Below are 19,713 nucleotides of genomic sequence, written 5' to 3'. Positions count from 1 at the left end.
CATAGAGTTTGTTTATTTATTAGTTACCTATTGCCTATTATTTATTACTTATTAGTTATTAATCATTAAATATTGTTACTGGAATTTTAAATACTGAATATTTAAATACCATTATTATAATTGTTTGTTACACTTAAAAAAATAACATTTGACTTCAGTAATCTTTTTAATTTAATTTATTTTAAACGTGTTCAATAGTAAAACGATAACGATTTACTAATATTATTTATTAATATATTATACTATATTTATTTAGTTATAATATTTAAATGTGTGATATAATACATTTGTTATATAATATATACTTTATGCAATTTAGTTTTGTGATAAAATAATAGCTACCTTTAAAAAAATTTTCATCTTTTTTTTTTATCTGGATAATAAATGCTAATTTTTTATCTTTATCTAGATAATTAAATTATTATTTATCTTTTATCTTTATCTATATAACTATTCCAGCAATTATCTTTTATCTTTATCTATATACCTAATTAAAAAATTATCTTTATACAACACTGCATATCATTTAAACTGTTCATTTTATTTAACTCATTATAAAGATTATGATGTATAAACCGTAGATGAGCTATAAGGTTACTGGTATTTCCACCTTTACAAGTCTTAATCTGATTACAGTTTTTACAAATTCCTCCATCTTTTGTTTTGTTGAAAAATAACCACACTTTAGACTTTACTCTACCTATTTAATTTTCTACAAAACATTAATATAATTAAAAGTTTGGACTTATAGAGATCTTTTTAATAATAGAAGTATTGTACTACCTGTTGGAACATCGGGATGTCAAGACGTCAAGTAGATCTCAGCGACTCAGCCCAAGTACAGATATTAGTATAATATTTAAATATTTAATATAACAGGCAACACAATAAAAGTGTAACGACTATAACGTATTAACGTGATGTCGGGGCACTAACAAGTAACAACTAACAAGGCACTAGTCACTAGTGCATGCAGGGCACAGGTCCTGACAAGTCAATATCAATATTAATCTACAATTCACCATTTAAAAATAATCGAAACAATATTACCATTATCAAATGGGAATTCTAAAAATAGTTGTTTTTGTCCCGAGCACGAGACTAAGATAGAATGGACTGGAAACGAATAGGCGGCGGGTGGCGGAGAACAGGCGGTTTAAGATACTAATTATTACTTAGTAGGCTTGTATGGGGGTAATGCACGAAAATTACAACAACACACATACATATATTATAATTTATAATTATATAATAGGTACCTATATTATTCGATTAATAATGATGAATAATTAATTTAAGCTACGGTATTATTTTGGGTAATTACCGTACCTCGGTATTTTCTATAACAACGGTAATTACCGTAGCACGGTATTTTCGATACCAACGGTAATTACCGAATCACGGTATACCGGTATTCTGAAATACCGAAAATAACGGATATCGGTAGTTTTTAATACCGGTAATTATCGAATTATCAAAAATACCGCCAGCCCTAGTATATACATATCATTATGTTTATTGTGTTGTAGTAACACCATATGTTCACAAATTCTAGTGCTGATATGCTTTTTTCAGCTATGTTGAATAATAATAATTTTTTTATTTATTTTGTCGCTGAAATAAAGTAATTTACTGATTTCACACAGTAAGGTACTCAGCACAAACACGGGACCAAGTAGAACAAACGGAGCATAATCGATTGAAAAAAAAAATTCAGAAATTTCATTTGGGGGGGGGGGTAGCATTTCTCCAGCCCCGCCCTATTTGAAAATTGATTTTGTAGAGTTAGGTAATCAGCACAATCGAATAAAAAAAAAAAAAATTGAAAATGTTATTTAAGCGGGGCTTGGGAAATGGACCTCTGGTTTATATTGTTCTAACGATGGTTGCTTAAGCTTAGACCATTGACATGCAACATCAGTGCTCGAAAGGCAAGAAATATCCTCAATGTGAGTCCTAAAACATACAAAAGTATATTTGTGAGAATTCGGGCATTTTACCTACCGAAAACCACCCACGAAAAAAGGGGAACACTTCTGTCGTGACCTAGGAGCCGCACCGCGTGATGACCCGAAGGCCAAGTCGGTGGAGCTCATAGGCTTTGATACACGCAACGGCAAATGAATGCCGAGGATTTATATTGGGGGAAAAAAAATGTAAAATAAATAATATTAATAAAAAAATGTGACAAAATATAAGGTAATCATATAGTTATATTTTACACGGTTTTAAGAAAAGGGTGTGTTTTAAACAATATGAATAAAATAATATAAGATAAGGTACATGGCAAGTGCAATTCAAAAATATATAATATTTGGCACATGGCAAAGTGCATAAAATACAGGGAAAAAATATATAATATTTGGCACATGGCAAAGTGCATAAAATACAGGGAAAAAAATATATAATATTTGGCACATGGCAAAGTGCACAAAATACAGGGAAAAAATATATAAGATAATGCTACGGCTCCGACAAGCGGTTACCGGCACGGAATGATAATCATACGTCGGTATGACGCATTATACATTTAGATGTATTAAAGGAAACGACCCACGGCTCCGCAGGACGGTTACCGGGGCAACTCTGAGGAAAATCTGAGTATATAAAAAAACTAGGGTGATACATAATCAAAATGAAAAAAGGGGAATGTTGGGGGGAAAATAATACTTGACGACGACTGCTTGTACTAAGTTGATGATGTTTGAGATGACTTCGCCCGCCTCGGGCCTATGACGTCACTTCAGCCCATCATGGTGGTATTCCGCCGATGGTGAAAACAAATAACAAAAATTTTGAGTCCGGGAGACGTGTTGCGAGAGTCAATGACGTTGAGCAGAAACAAAAATCGAAAACCGGAGATCGGTCATCGATGGTGGCGAAAAACAGACCGCTCGGTAGTATACGTCGGTGGTTATCATTATCATAACTGTATTGGTTCGATTTATATTTAGATATTTGTATGAGAAAATTTCCAGAAAAAGATCCTCTTATTTTTTTTTTCAGGTCTGAAAGGGTTAAATATAATATATCATAAAATGTACTTTTACTGTCAATTAAAAATAAATTTACCTATTTAGGTATAAAAGCACAGCTACTACATGTTTGCAACATTCAGATGCACCAGCCGGGCAAGAGAAAGCAAAATAGTCAATGTCTAGTTTTTTTGACAATTCATTAACACCATCACATATTTTGAGTTGGCCATTAACTTCATGTGGTGTATCAGAAAGCTGCGATGTTTTAAGCACTAAGCATTTTATAGATATACATGCACTCTATGAATTACAACAGCAATAAAGCAATATAAAGCAGTTTTATAATTATTATTTCAAAAACTTACGTTTTCTGTAATAATTTTTCCACATAGTATTATTTGATTACTATTTAGAACACATTCGCCTACTACTAAATTCCTGGAGTTTACAGTACACTTCACAAATACGAATATGTCTTGTAGACTTAATAACATGTTGAAATATTATTATTTTTTAAGTATTTAATAATACGTAACTATGTAAGTAATAATAAATATTGGTAGGCATTAAGTAATAACCAATATCTTAAAAATGTTTCATGTAAATAGGTATGTAGTACACTGGTACCTATTAATAGTACGTATTCACAGTGTACAACGAACATAATCGTCCTACTTGCGCGGACATCTTTGATAAGCCATCAGCGCTCCCGGTGTTATTTATTTATCCCAATATAATAACTCAAAAAATACATCAACCACCGCAACAAGCTTCTTACCAGTATTATCAAAACTTGGATCAACCTATAGCTCCAACCTCTTGTGCGCCGATACCCCACCCTATAGATAGTCCCTCTCCAGCACCATCTACATCATCTTCTTACAACTCGATTGACTTTTCTGCATTAAGTCCAATTTAATTCACTTTTCTAATTTCTTAATTTTTAATTGTTATTATAATAAACTTTTTGTATTTTTCATTTTATTTACAACAGCAAGGAGCTAGTCATGCACATGTTATTTTTCTATTTTTCAGTAAATTAAAAGTTAATAATACAATCAACATTAAACGTTATTACTTACCTCAGTGTTACAGCTATTATTTCCACAGGTTGAATGCAATTTCTCATTTTAGTTTTTTAATAGGTTATGAAGCTCGTCAAAGGATGAAATTGACATTCGAAAGTAATTAAAGAATTTGTTTTCGTCTGTGCGTAATTCTTTCATTTAAGAAACGAATGTTCCTACTTCATCTCTTCTCTGATTAATTATAAATGAGAACAACATATCAGAGTTACTGGATAATATGTCTAATTGGCCTAACGAAAATGACTCGGATGCTGATCCCGATTTTCAATTATAGGTATATCTTCGACTTAACATTAATGTGCTAGTTGCATAAAATTTTATTGTACCTATTCAATGTTTTTCTGAAGAGCACAAAATAAATAAAAAATAATGAATAATACTATTATTATATTATTTTAAAAATTTGTTTTTTTTTTACATTAAAATTTTATATTTTTATTTTTCTTTGTATTAATCATAATTTATGCAAGTGAAATTTGAATATCAGTATGATAATAAATATATTATTACCTAATTTGTTGTATTTTTTAAGCTTAAATATTTGATTTTATTTGTAAATTTTAGATTATTATTAACATTAATAATAATAAATATAACAATATATTATAATATAAAGATTATTATGATTGTAAGACTTAGTCATTATTTTTTTTAAATTTTTAAATTTTTATAATTTATAGAAAAAAAAAACTAATAAAGTTATAGAAGAGAAAGGCCAAAGAACAATAATATTACAAATATTGTGTAGTATTCTATCCGTTTGTTATAATGGCATAAATTAATGTTATGAAGTTATAATTTAACTAAGCAAATGAGTGCATATATGATACTCAAGGCCACCGTGGCAAGTTGTGTTGAGAAGGAAATGTGATACATGAGACGTTATTGGTAAGTTTGTGTTAATTTACCTATATGAAAACGAAAAGAACAGTGGCGCAACCAAGGGGGGTGTTTTGGGTGTCTGGACATCCCCCTTGAACCGTATAATAGGAAATTTATATTTAATTATATTCAATAACCATTGAAAAAAAATGTTCAATCTTTTTTTAAATCTAAATCTAGTGTTATAATTTATAACTGATAAATGTTATTAAGTCTTTTGTCCATAGTTTATCGACAATTACTTATGTAACTTTAATCTAAACATACGTGTCACGTACCTTCTCACGTAATATAAATTGTTTAGTTAATAAAACGTTGGACGTCAGTAGTGTATTCAGAAATAATTATGGTGGTGGTTTGATTCAAATCGTTTGAATAATATAATATAATAGGTAAATATTTAATAGTAGTGGTGACTACTGTCATATGTACATAATATACTAACAAATTTGGAAATGAATTGGGAAAATACTGTATACGCTACTGGCGGACACCCCCCTTGAAAAAATCCAAGTTGCGCCACTGGAAAAGAAGACTGTTTATCATATTTGATACTCAAGGCGATTTTGGAAAGTTAAGTGAAATTGATGGTGTTATATACCCATTTCATTTAGTAATATAAGGATATAAGTATTTGTTACATAAGCATTTATTTGACATATATATATAACCATGTATCCGCCGTGGGAACGAGCACGGTCGGCCGTATATATGGCATTCCGCTGCGTGGACAGTTTTGAGCCACAGCAGACCTGCCCGACCGCGCTCGGCCCCAGGGCGAGGCAGTTGTTGATAAGCCAGCAGAGCCTCCAGAGCATCCACAAATCCGTGTATTTTTGTATTTAACATAGTGTTCAAATAAAGTGTAGTGGTTAACCACCTCACTGCGTGTTTCAATTATTTAGTTGTGTAGACGTACATAACAATGGGGCAGTCAACTAAACTAAACTAGTCTACTAAAGTCTAAAGCAGACGAGTAATAAATACATATAATTATAAGTATGTACTACATTGAAAATTGTAATATCTATATCTCATGTCTATATGTATATTGTATACTATTTTTCAGATTTAAAATATACTAAATCAATTACCAGATAATAATTCAAAAATTTCAAAAATTCGATTACTTCTTTACTCATAGGTTATCGAAATTATTCGATTACTCAATCATTTTACTCATAATCGAAATATCTCGATTGATTTTCATGATCGAGATATCTCGAGTATGCCCATTACTAATGACATATATTATGTATATGGTGCTCACGCTGTAACATTACCGTAATCTATACTCTATGAAATCTCGGTGCTGCTCGGATATACGGTCTACCGACAGGCGGTCTACAAACATGTATGTATACTGCATATCTGAGCAGCGATAAAAAAAACATTTAAAGATAAAATTGACCCAAATATAATTTGCCGTAATATATTGTATACCTACGATATAGTTTTGTATTTTCCGCCTATATTTATACTAAAAGACAAAATCACTGATATACCACAATGTGGTAGTGTATTTAATAAGTTTGTTAGTAACTGAACAGCCGTCGATCAGTAACTTAACCGTGTATAAGTGCATATCATCATGCAATTAAAAGAGTTCTATTCGACCGTCGCCTGTAGTGAAGAAAATGCCACTGCATTTTTAAGGGAGCATGGCTTATAAGACACTGCCAACGAAACGTTACCATGCCATAAGTGCGGTAGTGAAATGGTAAATAGTAGAAAACGCAATCGCGGGGGTGAAATTTCGTCCGGTTCTTCGGTGCAAAAATAAAAGGGTACCAGACTTCGCGCAGTGTACGACAAGGCAATACATTTTTTTACTATGAGGACTTGAACAACAAGTCTAATAGTAAACTAAAACTGACGGAAATATTAGAATTGTTTTTTTTTTGTTATGGACATACCTTTAAGAACAACAGCCACCTTAACAGGTAGATGTCAGGTGACAGTTACTGACTGGTTTAATATGTGTCGTGAAGTATGTTCAAGTATTATTCAAAAACGACCAAAGATGCTGGGAACTGTCATAAATCCAATACAGATTGAAGAGGCAAGATTTGCCGGAAAAAGGAAATACAATCGTGGAAGGTTACTTAATGGTGATCAACCCGCTTCATCGGAAGACAGTGATGCTGAACTACACAACGGTAGAAATCATGGACGAAGAGTCGATGGACCTTGGGTGTTTGGGCTTAAAAATGGTTCTGACTGCCGATATTTTTATGTTCTTCGAAGAGACAAAAACACATTACTACCAATTATTCTACGAGAGTGTGAAGCTGGCTCTGTTATTCATTCAGACGAGTGGTCAGCCTATAGATGTTTGAAAGATAATGGATATATTCATAACACTGTTAACCACCAGCAAAACTACGATGATCCTTTGACGAAAGCTCACACTCAGAGCATAGAGAGATCATGGTTGGATGCAAAAACAAAAATCATGAAAACGATGAGATGCACAACCATGCAACTTTTGCAATCGCATCTCGACCACTATTGTTGGAAAGTTGCTAGAAAAGAAGACCCTGATTTATTTATTGCATTTTTGAGGGACATTAAAGTGGTTTATCATTAAGGTTTTTATACATAAAATTATTTTTAATATTTTTTACATAATTTTTAACTTTCGACACCTTTAGCAGGTTCCCTAGTTTAATACATCAGCATTTCCAGGAAAACATAATATTTTTCGATTGTATACTAAATACCATTAAAAATGATCTTATAATATAATATAATAATATTCATAATAAATTATGTCAATATGGGACTCGTTAAGCAATAATATTATAATATGTCCACCGGTCAGGTAGCGATGTAATGTTTCTTCATCAGTTTTTTGAACGAGAAAATGTACGTCAAAAATTAAGGGGGCGGTCGTGGCAATGATGTATACACCTTGAGTATGGAATTGGTAACTGCGTACTGATTGATCTCACGTAAGTACTCGAGCACAAACGACTGGATGAATGAGTCAGCCGTCCGTTGACTGCGTGACGTGTCACCGGTGACCAGAACGTGAACGCGGCCGTCTGCCACCGGCTGCTCGTTTATCGATCGTATGAGGAACGTGCACTCAGTAAACCGCTGATGTATAATGTTCACGTGGATCTGGTGCTGGCCAACTGCCGGTCCTGGGTCACGTGCCTCTTCGATCCCGGATCCATCCACGTGCGTGTACCGCGCACCGATCGTGTAAAAACGCCAGACGTCGTGAGGAACACTGGCCAACGTCAGGTAATACCGATACACAAATTCACGAACCGGTAGCGAGGTCGTGTCACACAGTTCTGCCACACTCAGCTCTGTGTTCATTTGTGGCTCATCCTCGGACATGTCTTCTTCAGAAATATGTGTTAATAATATTATTTGTTACCAATTGTTCATTTATTTATTTAATAAATTCTATGTTGCGTGTCGTGGTGGTTACGATGATGATAAAAAGTCAGCGCGCACTCTCTGAAGGTGTATTATTTGTATTAATTTTTTTATTTAAATTAATATCGAGAGATTACTTGGCCTCACTAAGAAAATCTCATGTGGAGGCCCATGGTTTATCTTAGATTACAAATAATTTTTATTGTTTTAAGGTACATATTATATTTTTAAAAGACAAAATAATTTTATGGCTATATAGGTGTTATGAATATAGGCTATAAAATATATATTTATATAGATTATTAAATCAATAAAATTACAATAAATTTACATACTTATAGTAGACTTTTCGACATATTTTTTATGGTGCCCAAGATTTATTTTTCACATCAGAACGACAACAAGTGCAACTTAAAATATGTTTTTGTTGTCGTGTAGCGTTCGGAAAAGTCGACCAAGAACAAAAATTACATATTTTTTTTGGAACAACTTACTTCCTTCTTTTATATGTTCATCACGAAAACATTTATGAATATCGTGCTTTTTTCCCTCATATTAATTGATTATAAATAAATAAAAACAATTAAATGGTTGTTATAAAACTAGGTACCTAGGTATGTAAAAAATAAAAAAACGAAGTAACGTCCAACAGGCAACAATCGTTATGAATACAATTAATACAAAATAACTCAAATAAGAAAAATAACAATGCCGCTTTACTTCCAAAAATCACAACGAATAAAAATAATAATTAATGGCCAATAAAGATCCAACTAATAGGTGATAACTTATGTATAATACCATAAAATTAATACCAATATAAGTAGGTACTTACCATATGTTATGCAGTTATACAGGGTGATTTTTTTATCATGGACCACTCATTATTTCAAAAAATATCAATGTTTTTGGAAATATTTTTTTACAAAGTTTCATGTTGTTAAAAAAACAACGTTTTTATTAAAAAATTATGTTTTTTAATATTTTTTATCCTTATATTTTTTTTAAGTTTTTTACTTTTTTGAATGACAACCTAGAGTTTTAATTTCATATTCTAAAGCAGAATATTTTTCTAAGTATTTTGATACGTAAAAATCGAATTTTGAACGAGTAGTTTATGAGTTATAAGTATTTTAAGTTTAGACAAGCGGAGTAGTGGACAAACATTTTGCGGGGTAACCCGTACCACTCCACTCCGCCAATCTAAACTTTAAATACTTATAACTCATAAACTACTCGTCCAAAATTCGATTTTTACGTATCAAAATACTTGGAAAAATATTCTGCTTTGGAATATGAAATTAAAACTATAGGTTGTCATTCAAAAAAGTAAAAAACTTAAAAAAAATATAAGGATAAAAAATATTAAAAAACATAATTTTTTAATGAAAATGTTGTTTTTTTAATAACACGAAACTTTGTAAAAAAATATTTTCAAAAACATTGATATTTTTTGAAATAATGAGTGGTTCATGATAAAAAAATCACCCTGTATAACAAACTTAATTTACAACCATCAACATAAATCAATATAGTAGTTCCCTAACCTTGGTTAATATAAATTATAACTAATAATAGTTATTCATTATCAATATTTTCTGTATATTATCAAAAAATTATTTATAATCATTTATAACTGAACACATATAAAAGAAGAAAAATATTTCAAATTCAGAACCTTAGTAGGGAATAATATATTTTCTACCTTGGTCTATGATTGGGCGTAAAATAATGTCATAGTTATGCCTCTGAACATGTTAAACATGTTATTTTCATACTTAGGTACCAATATGATACAATATTTATTTCTCTTATAACACGTTAAGTTCAAAAAAAAAATTTTTAAATAAAACAATAGTAAAAACTAATTTTCGAATTATAAATAAAACTGTTTTATTCATAGTATTAATAACGTATTACTCTGCCATTTGCAGAAATTCAAGTTAATAGTTTTTTTACTACTAAACATAAGGGGAAAATAATTAATACTTTTTGAAATAATGAATAAAAGAATCAATCGTATTATATTTATAATACAACTTATAAGTACCGTCCAGAGAAATGTTCTTCTCTATTGTTTAAAATTGCTAGGAAGCACTCGTTCACTAAGCGCCACTGAGCGTCACTCAAATTATAAAAAATGGCAATATGTATGAGTTTCTTTCACATTTAATTTGAATCTTAAAAATAATATGTATTTATTTCGTAAGCAATAATGGCTGTGCTTGTTATCATTTTCCATGTACATTTTCGAGTTTGACGTGAACATGAAGTTAAACAATGGCATGTCATAACTCAAGCTAAATTAAATTTAAATCATGAAAATAATTATCACTATTATTTAAATATTATTAGAAACTTACTTAGGTATTTTGTGTCTGTATTACAGACTCTGTAATGTTATAGTCTATAGCATAGACGCTATAATTATTATATTATCACAATACCTAGTAAAGTTATTTTGGTGTATGGGGTACTGAGATCCAGAGCTCCCCCTCGAGCATCACGAGAACACAAGTCCGGATTAAGGTGGTGGTTGGATGGGGGTCAAGGAGGGCACGGTCCCGGGGCCCATTGATTTTTAGGCCGGGGCTATACACAGCGTATTCCGCCGCGTTTCGAACGCGGCGTATTCCGCGGCGTTTTCCGACGGCCGAGCTATACAAGACGTATCCGTCGAGCGTATTCCGCCTCATATATTTATACAATATTTAAAAATAATGGTAAATCCCATAATTATTGTATCAATAATATAAATAATAAATATATTAATCGCAATCGAATAGCACAAATTAATAAATAGACACTCATCGATCGATCATTTGCACTAGTCAGTTCGTAGGAGTAGGTTTATCAATTATCATTATGCCAAAAATTACACCAGCTCTAATAATTGCCATAAATGAGGCATTGGAAGAAAAAGGAGAGAAATCTGTACACAGGAAGTTTGCGGTACATCCCTACGGGAAAAAAAGGGCAGAAAAGGGCCAATTCAATATAATATATGAGGACTTACGACGATTTCCTGAAAAATTTTTTAGTTATTATAAAATGTCTGTAAAAACATTTGATGAACTTCTAAATATTGTAAAAAGTGATTTGGAAAAAGAACAAAACATCAAAGGTGATACAATACCGGCAGTGGAAAGGTTATCGATTACTCTAAAGTAAGTACCAATTTTTTATTTGAATAAATACTTTATTACCTATTATTTCTAATTAAATCAAAATTGAACACTTTATATGCAACTTATAAAATCAAATTAAATAAATGAAAAATACCTAGTATCATATTTAAACAAAATAATATTAACACCTGTGCTTAACAAAATAATAAAAAATGAAAATAAATTTTGATCTAATAGTGGGGTGGCCAATTATTACTTGAGCCAGGAATTACATTCTCAGGAACCTGCAGGCCATATTCGTGAGATGTATTCAAAGTTGGCATAGATGGTGGATATTGAATTGGTTGTATGGGTAGACAATATGGTGAAGTTGATTCAGCGGGACGTTTCCTGGCATATTTCTGTATGACCTGCATCAATTCAATCCTAGCATCCATTTTACTGGCGTTATCAATTGCCTTCATTCTGGGTAATAATGACAGAAGAAAATGTTTGTCGTCATCATCATCTTCGTTCTGAGATTTATCCAAAACTTTTAAAAGTTTCTGTTGGAATAAAGAAGGCGAATCACTATTTTTTCTATTCGTGTTTTTTTTTGTTCCCGAGATGGATGTTGGCAAAGGCGTGTTCATGGTGGGTGTATCGATTTGTGCAGTTAAATCACAAGAAGGATCAGCGTCAATGTCTGGTGAATCTTCTGTTGGATTTTCATCTTCCATATTCATAGTATTTTCGAGTGAAAATAGTGAAATATTACCTGATGTTCTGAAATAAAAAAAGTGAGGACTGAGGAAGTGGGTTAGGTTGGGTGGTATCGATAGTGATCGGTCACTGAGTGTCAATTTTGAATTCAATGGTATATTATCATTGTAAACAAAATACGATTCTGAGCGTAATAAGTAATAACGATCTGTCAGCCTATTTCATAATAATATGTTTATCATATTATACTATTGTTATTCACTTTTGAGTCAATATACTACCTTGCTCTAGAACAGTGTGTATAGATTCATGGTATTTGGGCATTAGTTTAAAAGTTAAAATTAATCTAAACATTTTGAAAATGTCATTGTGTATTATAAAATACCTATACGTAAAATATATTATAATATATTTAATTTTTACAAAAATTTAAAGTTCAAATGTGTATAAAAAAAGTTGTAAAAAAACATTTTTTTTTTTTTGATTTTTAGTTTTTAGCATGTCATATGAAGATTCTACTATTAAATTTTCAGCTCCTAGATATATAAAAAAAAAAAAAATTTGTTACTAAAAAATATAATTTGCAAATTTTAGGAATTTTGACGAAAATTGTAAAAATTGTGACTTCAACCACTTAAAAAAAATTCCGAAAAATTCTCATGTCTATAGAAAGTTCAAATTAAGTCAAAGCATTTAGAACATTTTATCATGTATGTATAGTATATAGCCTAAAAATTAATTCTATATAAAAAGTAGCTAATGTAGGTATATATTGTTATTTTGTAACCAAAGTAGGCTAAACTTACTGTCGAACTGTAAATGTCGGTGTTAAAAATGACAAAGCATCGTAATAACAATATTTCGGTTTTTTTGATGCTTGAGAACCAGATCTATCATACTTGGTGTGTTCTTTTCTGAAAGCATCGCGTAAACTCTTCCATTTCTTCTGAAGTTCTTTAACTAAAAAAATATGAATTTCAATTAAAATTGCAAGCATATTCTTAGATTTGAAAATAAAAGTTTTTATACATTTCTTACTCAAAATAATTTGAAAATATTCGACATTTTTACGTAATTTGTCAATATTTTAACTTTAAATGCTTATAAAAAAAAACTTAATTTGACTTTCTTATGGACATTTTTTTTTTGATAAAGGTAGTTATCTTATAAGGAATCTTGTATTACATTTTAAAATCTTAGATTTTAAAAGCAAAATTTTTACGAATTTTCAACACAAAATAATTTGCTAATTTTCGTGATTTTTCCGTATTTTGTCAATATTTGAACTTTAAATGCTTATAAATAAAAACTGTGACTAACGATTTTTAATTTTTTTCATATGCCTTTGAAACAATATACTAGGAGCCTTCTATCAAATTTTCAAGCTTTTTTAACCAACAAATAAAATTTTATTGATATTTATAGAAAAAAAAACTAAAAAAATCGAAAACTGACAATGTCCGTAAACAGTTCAAAAAGGGTCGAATTATTTTCAAAATTGTATCGTGTATAGAAACTGCAAATATAAACAACCAGTTAAAATTTCATGCATCTACGATTATTTGTTTAAGAGTTGCACCAAAAACCAAAATCGATTTTCTCGAAAACAGATTTTGCGTCAAAATTCCCGTTTTTCCTTAATTTTTCTTTTGTTTTTCCGGTCGCTTTTGAAAACTAATGAGAAATATTTGACCTCCCTAAGTACCAATTAGATTCACTTTCCTATCAGAAAACATACTGGTGAAAAAAATCTAAGCATTTTTACTGTCCTAAAATGTAATGACAGGCACAAAAAAAATAAAAAAACACATTATTGTAATATCAATACATTCATCGCTCCACTCAGAATCCTAAATTTGTTAATAAATTAATACTCGAGGCTAGGCATTTATGAGTTTTAGATTCTGAGCGAAGCGATGAATGTATTGATTTTACAATGATGTGTGTTTTTTTTTATTTTTTTTTGTGTCTGTCATCACCTTTTAGGACAGTAAAAATGCTTCGATTTTCTTCAACAGTAACTTTTCTGATAGGAAACTGAATCTAGTTGGTACTTTGGGGGGTCAAAAGTAAAAATTTCTCAGTAGTTTTCAAAAGCGACGTGAAAAACAAAAGAAAAATTAAGGAAAAACGGGAATTTTTACGCAAAATTGATTTTTATCAAAATCGATTTTGGTTTTTGGTGTAACTCTGAAACAAATGATCGTAGATGCATGAAATTTTAACTGGTTGTTTATATTTGCAGTTTCTATACACGATACAATTTTGAAAATAATTCGACCCTTTTTGAACTGTTTACGGACATTGTCAGTTTTCAATTTTTTTAGTTTTTTTTTCTATAAATATCAATAAAATTTTATTTGTTGGTTAAAAAAGCGTGAAAAATTAATGCAAGGCTCCTGCTATATTGTTACAATAGCAGTTGAAAAATATTAAAAATACATAGGCACAATTTTTTTTTTATAAGCATTTAAAGTTCAAATTTGGACAACATTTATCAAATTTAAAATTTAATAATTATTTTGTAGTTAATCATTTATAAAATGTTCAACTTTTATAGCTTAGGATTGAAAATTTAAAACAAGGTTCCACGTAAGTAGATAATTATGTTAAGAAAAAATCTAAAAAATACATAAACTCAGTTTATTTTTATAGTCATTTTAAGTTCAAATTTGGACGAATTACAAATTAAAAAACCTAGAATATTCTTTTTAGTTATTTTGTTGTGATTGTACAATATTATTTTTGGGTACTTGAAACTTCTAAAGTAAACTATTATATATCTGTGATAGTGTCACGGTTTGTTGTTGATGTATTTGGAATTTATTATAGGTGAATTATTTTTTTAATACCATAGATAAGTATATAATATGTCTTAAACCTAGACTGACATACCGTCTCCGCTCAGAATCGTTTTTCTTATACAATGATATTATATCATTGAATTCAAATTTAATACCATCCATTATACAGTGACCCACTTGTAACCTACTGTACAGCAGAGCGACATCCACTTGCCCACCTTTTTTTTTTTAAATTTTAAGTTAAGTAAATCTTATTATTTTTACCAGGTACTTATCAACTGGAGCTACTTTCAATCAATTACATTTGGATTTCTTTGTTGGAAAAAGCACTATTCGTGTGATAATAAAGGAAACTTTATTGGTACTGTGGACAAAGTTACAACCCTTAGAGATGCCTGTACCAACAAATGAAATATGGTTGAATACTGCGGAAGGTTTTTATAAGAATGCGAACTTTCCAAACTGCTTAGGAGCAGTGGACGGAAAGCATATTCGTATAATAAGTCCACAACATAGTGGAACAGACTTTTTTAACTATAAAAAGTTCTTTTCTATCGTACTTATGGCGTTGGTTGATTCTAATTATTGTTTTCTGACAGTGGATGTAGGTGCATATGGTCGAGAAGGAGATAGTAATATATTTAAAAGATCTCCCCTAGGACAACAATTATACGACAATAAATTAAATGTACCCGGAGTTAAGAAGCTACCAAACGACGACCACGGTCAAGAACAACCCTTCGTAATTGTTGGTGATGAAGCGTTTGGTCTACACCAAAATCTATTGAGGCCGTATCCTAAAAAAAACTTGGATGTCCAGAAAAAAGTTTTTAATTTGCGACTGTCAAGAGCTAGGCGTTATGTGGAATGCGCATTTGGGATACTATCCAATAAATGGAGGGTGTTTCATACCCCTTTACTAGTTGAACCTGATTTTGCAGAAATAATAGTTAAAGGTGCTTGTGTTTTGCATAATTTTGTGAGAAGACGTGATGGTATTAATTATGAAGAAACACTTTGTTGTGAATTGGATTCAATAGACACTGTATTTCGAGGATCATCAGGTACAAACGCTAAAGACGTCAGAGAATATTATGCTAAATATTTTAATAGCCCAGAAGGCTTGTTGGAGTGGCAGTATTTTAAAATTTAATAATTTCTTACTAAATAATAAATATATTTTTATGTATTAGGTACATTAATATTTAATAATAATACTATTATCATGTTACAATAAGTAGCATTACGTGATTAAATTAAGGTGGAACATTATAATAATAATTTTTTTCTATTATGTTATATTATGATCACACAAATGCGTATTATTAAATAAATTTTGGTTATAAATACTATTGTTATTATTATAATGTAGATACTCACTGTAGTCATCCTTTTGTTTCGCAGTGAAATCATTAAAATTAAGATTCATAGTTTTTCCAATATCTTCCCAATCTTTTAACTTTAAATCACGGTTTCTGTACTCCATACATGATGTGTTCCAAATACTTATTTTTTGTTCAATAGATATAATGAAAAAATCAGTATCAAATGACATATTTTTCTGTAATGTAGAAAATTAAGTTAAATAATGTATACAAATAATTTATAATACATTTTATTATTTTAAACACAATTAAAAAATTAATAATTTTACTTACCTTAGTAAAGGTATAATACTGGTGCACAAAATGTGATATACCTACTTATTAATTATAATAAATGATTAGTTGACCACGAGTCCGTAGATGTCAACGTCACAGTGTCGAACACTCAAATAAAGAAAATAATATGATCACACGTTTATATTTTTCCAATAGTTATTTTAAAATAACAATTCTATTTAAATACTTTGGTAGCTTTTAATTTTATTATACATTTTCAAAACAAGACTACCTACAGCTCGAAGGTACGGCTCGAGTCACACAGCTAACCAGCACGGTGGTATGAAAAATAATGCACAATATATTAAAATAATTTATATAAATAGTTTTAATATCCCATCATATTATATAATATAATATTAGTTTAAAAATAAAACAGAAATTATTTAATTTTGTCTTATTATTAGCTGGTTTCATGTTTATGGCTTATATTTGAGTACCTATAACTTATAATTTATATGATGGACAATATTGTACTGTTCCATACTTTCATTGGGGTTTACATAGGTAAATTAGTATTTTTTTGTTTTTAACATAGGCCATTTTATTCACAAAGTTGTTTTAAGTTACAAATGCTCTTCCTAGTGTCCTCGCAACTAGCATCACTCAATTTTCAAGTTATTGTCAGGGGGGAAATAGGAGGAAGCTTCAATGCACTTTGATATACCAATAATTTCTACCAATAATTATTTCTATAATTTCTTTAATTACAACACCACCTATTGAACTTTTCTACGATTGTTCTTTACAAAACTGTTCTTAATACTTCCATAAATTAAAATTAGGTAACCAACACAAATTATAAACATCAATTACTAATTAAACTAATTAAAATATTTACTTAGATATTTTGATACTACATATCAAATATGAAATAATTTAACATTTTTCTTTACATATATTAAAATTAATATAATATAATACCTACCTATATATAAAATATACAATCTATTTATTATTTATGAGTAGGTAGTTAAATTAAATAGATAAAATATTGAATATCCTCGTCAAATTATTGTATTCATAAAATTATGGTGTAAACGCAGCGTTTTCCGTCACCAGTATAGCCCATCCTAATATAAAACAATGTAAAATTAGGAGTTTGCGTTTTTATTACTTCGGCGTTCGTCCGCCAAAACGCAAGCCGACCGGCGTTTTCCGCCGCGGATGAAAACGCGGCGTATTACATCCGTCGTGTATAGCTACTCCGATATAAACCAATGTATTTTGAATTCGACGGAAAACGCCGCGGAATACGCCGCGTTCGAAACGCGGCGGAATACGCTGTGTATAGCCCCGGCCTTAGGGCCCATCTTTATCTGTAAAATATATGTTTTTAATGCATTTAAAGTAGTTATAAAGAATTTTTATATATTTTTTTATGTTCTTAATTTTATGTCACGAAAAATTACTAAATGATAATAAATATTAAAATAATATTCTAATAATTGATAGCGTATATATGATAATAACTAATAATAGATATTAGGTATTCTTGATCTATTCGTATGAGGTACCTACCCATATAATTTATATATGATAAGACGTTATATTGTCCAGTCCATGTTTTTATTATCTCAATATGGAGGCAATATAATTTATCTAACTCTATAAATAGAATTTGTAATAATGGAAATTTCGTGAAATCGTATTATGTTGATGGCCGACGGATAGTTACAGACGGAGTGGAGTTTGTGGTACGGTGTTTACTGTTTACTATATAATATTATATATTTACTACTCACTTTTCACTACGACTATTAGGCTATGTGTATTTTTATTTAAATAATTTTTATTTTATAATTATTATAGACTACAGTTCAACTCGTGTAGTATTGTATTATTTATTTTATTGTGTTATAGCTTATTAGCTTATAATGATTAATTAAGAAACAACTAAAATAATAATGAGTGACACAAAAAAATATCTAAGTGACGCGGAGAAAAGAAAAAAAAAGACAAGAGAAATAATTTACTTCAAAACTGACTAAAATTACAGGGTTCTTTACAGTTTTAAATCCCGGTAAGTACGACATATTAGGTACTAAAACAAAGTATTTGGTAGTAAGTGAGTTTATTACAACATGCATGTTTGAATACTTCTATAATATAGAACCTGTTATAGCTATTGTTCCAACTGTTCCAAGCGATAAATTAGACTTAGTTTTAAAAGCTGATAATCAGACATTAGTTTTTCCTCATCTAGTACCAAGTTCAAGTAGCTGTACAGAAATTGAAGAGTCTAATTTGATATCAGATACTATTCTTGATCATGATGAATATTACAAAGATCCATTTAACTGGCCAAATAATATGAATGATAAATTTATAAGTTTCTGTGTAAATAAAGGATCAACTTTTTTCCAAAATAAGGAGAGCAATTATTTTAGTCAGTCGGCACGTATTATATCAGGTAGGTTACTATACTAAAAACCTTATATACAAAATGCATCTACCTACTTAAATATTCATCATAATATTAATTAATTAAATTATCAAATATTGATTAATAATAAAAAAAAAAAATAATATAAATTACCTAAAGGTACCAAAACATATTATTTATTTTTGATTTTTGATTTTTAATTTATATAATATAATATTTTATAGTACAAATTGTCATACAATAACGTTTCAATTTTTTATGAATTGAAATTTTAGTGCCACTAATAATGTTTAAGTAACAGTGCAATACCTGTATTAATATTATACTATATACCTACTATACCTATTGGTTGTATATTATTATAATCTTTTTATTTAAATTTTTAGATTTTAAATGTGTTTTTAATAGCTTGAATTGTATTTATTAAGTAATATTTTAAAAATCAAGTATCTTGATTTTTTATCAATTAGGTAATAACATTTTTGTTTTTATTTATACATTAGGAACTGATCACACAAGTTATATTTCTCCATCAGTTTTTTATAGAGCACTATCCAATGGTGAGATATGTGATAGAAAATGGTTGCTATACCTATTCAATATTTTGTTATGTTTGTAAATTATGCGGTCCACTTCGAGATAATCCTTGTAAGCATTGGCTTTGATAAATGGTAAAAAAGTAATAGAATTG

At 29.8% G+C, this 19,713-nt stretch overlaps 2 protein-coding genes across 2 annotated transcripts; both read right to left on the bottom strand.

Annotated features, from left to right (window-relative positions):
• Positions 1 to 7,828: 7,828 nt before the first annotated feature.
• LOC149061045 (ras GTPase-activating protein-binding protein 1-like) lies at positions 7,829 to 8,299 on the bottom strand. The gene has a single exon (XM_089230813.1). It carries the CDS (start codon positions 8,297 to 8,299, stop codon positions 7,829 to 7,831), a length of 471 nt encoding a protein of 156 aa, XP_089086939.1.
• A 3,184-nt stretch (positions 8,300 to 11,483) lies between these two features.
• LOC149061044 (uncharacterized) lies at positions 11,484 to 17,477 on the bottom strand. Its single transcript, XM_089216038.1, has 3 exons — positions 16,356 to 17,477; positions 12,978 to 13,131; positions 11,484 to 12,234 (listed from the first exon to the last, which is right to left on the bottom strand). Exons 1-3 carry the CDS (start codon positions 16,528 to 16,530, stop codon positions 11,700 to 11,702), a joined length of 864 nt encoding a protein of 287 aa, XP_089072164.1. The 5' UTR covers positions 16,531 to 17,477; the 3' UTR covers positions 11,484 to 11,699.
• Positions 17,478 to 19,713: the final 2,236 nt, after the last annotated feature.

Source organism: Diuraphis noxia, unplaced genomic scaffold (genome assembly GCF_037042655.1).
Source record: "Diuraphis noxia isolate RWA-SAM2 unplaced genomic scaffold, SU_Dnox_SAM2 contig0001, whole genome shotgun sequence".
NCBI lineage: Eukaryota > Metazoa > Arthropoda > Insecta > Hemiptera > Aphididae > Diuraphis > Diuraphis noxia.
Note: the sequence above shows the minus strand (reverse complement) of the source record. Positions and strands in the feature narration are given on the sequence as shown.